Genomic DNA, 3,073 nt, shown 5'->3' on the forward strand with positions numbered 1-3,073 from the left:
CACTCAGTCAATCAATCAATCAATCAGTCAGTCACTCAGTTAAGTCATTCAGTCAATCAATCAGTCTCAGTCAGTCAGTCACTCAGTTAGTCACTCAGTCAAGTCATTCAGTCAGTCAGTCAATCAATCAGTCTCAGTCAGTCAGTCACTCAGTCAGTCACTCAGTCAATCAATTAGTCAGTTTCAGTCAGTCAGTCACTCGCTCACTCAGTCAATCAATCAATCAATCAGTCAGTCACTCAGTTAATCAATCAATCAATCACTCAATCAGTCATTCAGTCAGTCACTCAGTCTGCCAATCAATCAGTCAGTCACTCAGTCAGTCAGTCACTCACTCAGTCAATTAGTGAGTCACTCAGTCTGTCAGTCAATCAATCAATCAGTCAGTCTCAGTCAGTCAGTCACTCAGTCAGTCAATTAGTGAGTCACTCAGTCTGTCAGTCAATCAATCAATCAATCAGTCAGTCTCGGTCAGTCACTCAGTCAGTCACTCAGTTAGTCAGTCAGTCAACTTTATTTCTACCCATAGGCAGATTTGATTCCCACGTGCAATGTTAGTATGCCAGTATAAAGCTTTACCTCCATACAATCCTTTAAATCATAGGAAATACATGTTTTCTGTCGTCAAAAATGACTCGATAATCAACAGAAAAACTGAAAGTTTGAATCTGGAAAAGTTCAGAATTTCAAAATGAAAAATGTCTGAACCTGTAATAAAACAGAGGAAATAAAAAAAATAATAAAAAAAGTCAATCTGTCTTCAAAAACTTCTCTACCCTTACTTTTAGATTTTAGATTCTTTAGTTTTCTATAATAATAATAATAATAATAAGTGTTGTTGTGTTGTTGTTTTTTTGTTGTATGTTAGTTTTATCTGGTAGTTTTCAGAAACGTTGCAGAACCTTTGCTGTGACTGTTTTTTTCTTTCATTTGAAACTTGTTCTTGTTTTTGTTGCGTTGCTCTGAAGGAAACTGCAGATTAAACTCAGCCTGACAACTGAGGAGGGTGAACTTTAGAAATCCCACTGATCCAGTTATTACGCAGAAATAATGGAAACTGAACTCTTCAAGCAAAGAGTATATCCATGCCAATCTGAAATGCTCTGTGTGTGTGCATGTGTGTGTGTGCACGTGTGCGTGCGCAGAATGCCTTGCAGTTCATCAAACAGTGCTGGAAGATGCAGGGACGTCCCCTCTTCCTGGTTCTCATCCGTGAGGATAATATCAAGTAAATAAGACACTCTGAACACATTTATGATTTACCTTTTTGTTTTACAAGGACATTCTCTAATCTTCAGTTTTCTTACAATCACCCACTCTTTGTACGTAATAACACCTGATGCCGTTTCAAACCTGCAACATAGCGTCTGTAGAACCACCTGTCATCTTACATTTCTTGCTTACTGCCTCCACTTCTTTTCCTTTTATGCATGTGCCATTTATCTTCGTAGCAGAAAGGTGTTACTGTATTTGCTTTCTGATTGGGTAATAATGTTTCTCATTTATATCACTATAGTCTGGCTGTTGAGCTGATTACAGCAGTATTGACTATCACCCAGGGAGCCATATGTTAAATGTGCTCCCAACGTTTAAACAGCCTCACTGCAGCTTTCAAATCGAGCACTCATAAAAGCAGCTCAATAGTCATTAGTGTGCTATTGATCAGGGTGATGACCTGTACTGTAAGTGACAGAACACTGAACTAATGATATACCCATCTATACAGAACCTTTATCTGTTTTTGTTTCAGACTGTGTGTTTGCAGATGTTCTGTTTGGAAAAGACAGACTATATAACCTGTGAATAACGATACATTTAACATTTTGACTTCTGTCTAACCAGAGGGAGTCGCTTCAACCCGGTCTTGGACATGCTGGCGTCCTTCAAGAAAGGCATCCTTGGTGACGTCAAAGTTCACGTGGACAGACTGCAGGTTTGTGGATCCGGTTAATGAGACCAGTTCTAACACTTTGAATCAGCAATGAATATTCAAAGAACAGACTTTATGTAGTTTAGAATCTGAAACACAATTAACAATCTGTTATATATGTTTCCAGCACATTAAACCATAACTCTAGTGTTTAAGAAAAAGGTTTAGAATAAAGGTTCAGATTTAGCAGGTGGCTCCAGAGTGTGCTGCTCTTAAACTTCATATCGAGATAATAATTTGAAGTCGATGTTCTCCCAGATTATTTGGCGACTTGAACGAGTGGCATTTTGAATACTACTGCTCGATGTTCTGGCTGGGCTGCATGGTGGTGCAGATGAGTAGCACTGTTGCCTTGCAGCAAGAAGGTCCTGGCTTTGCCTCCTGGCTACATCGAGTTTCCAGGTTCACCCTGTACATGTGTGGGTGTTCTCCAGGCACTTCCATTTCCTCCCACAGTCCAAAAACATGCATGTTTGGTTACCTAGCAACTGAAAATTGGCACTAAGTGTGCATGTGTGCATGTGAATGATTGTTTTTATGTAGCTGTTATGGTTGTATGTCCTTGTGATGGACCTGTTGTGGAAGAACTTACAACCCCTCACCCCAGTGAGTGCTGAAGGTAGGCATGAATGCCCACAACCCAGAACAGAATCAAGCAACTATGGATATATGGATGGATGGCACGCATCATGGCGTCACTGGAAAACAGAAATTTGGTTTGACGAAATCTTGTCCTAACTCTTTTTCTGTTATGTTTTAAGTTCAAGGTTCTTTTATTGTCATTTGCATGTGGTTGTCATTTGGTACATGAGGTGGAACGAAATTGTGTGCTCAAGGTCCTAGTTACACCCAAGAATAGCAAAAATATAAAGTATAAAAACAGCATATAAGGATCTAAGATATACACTAAGACATACGCTAAACACTAATAATGTAAATCATTAAAACAGCAGCCCAACATGAATACAGCAGCTTAGAGGCAAGAGATCATCAGCATGGATAATCAGAGATCAGCAGCATAGATAAAGCTCATCAGCATGGATAATCGGAGATCAGCATCATAGATAATCAGAGATCAGTAGCATGGATAATCAGAGATCAGTAGCACGGATAATCAGAGATCAGCAGCATAGATAAAGATCA

The 3,073-nt window shown here is 39.3% G+C and overlaps 1 protein-coding gene across 1 annotated transcript in view; it reads left to right on the forward strand.

The window, feature by feature from the left end:
* The window catches only part of phkb (phosphorylase kinase, beta), a gene marked incomplete in the record, with an annotated part of 145,326 nt that overhangs the window by 137,631 nt on the left and 4,622 nt on the right, over nt 1-3,073 (forward strand). Inside the window, 2 exon segments of the mRNA XM_037694140.1 lie at nt 1,146-1,228; nt 1,843-1,933. Coding sequence (XP_037550068.1) covers nt 1,146-1,228; nt 1,843-1,933 — 174 coding nt within the window.

Source organism: Nematolebias whitei, chromosome 2 (assembly GCF_014905685.2).
Source record: "Nematolebias whitei isolate Nwh7 chromosome 2, NemWhi1, whole genome shotgun sequence".
NCBI classification, from domain to species: domain Eukaryota; kingdom Metazoa; phylum Chordata; class Actinopteri; order Cyprinodontiformes; family Rivulidae; genus Nematolebias; species Nematolebias whitei.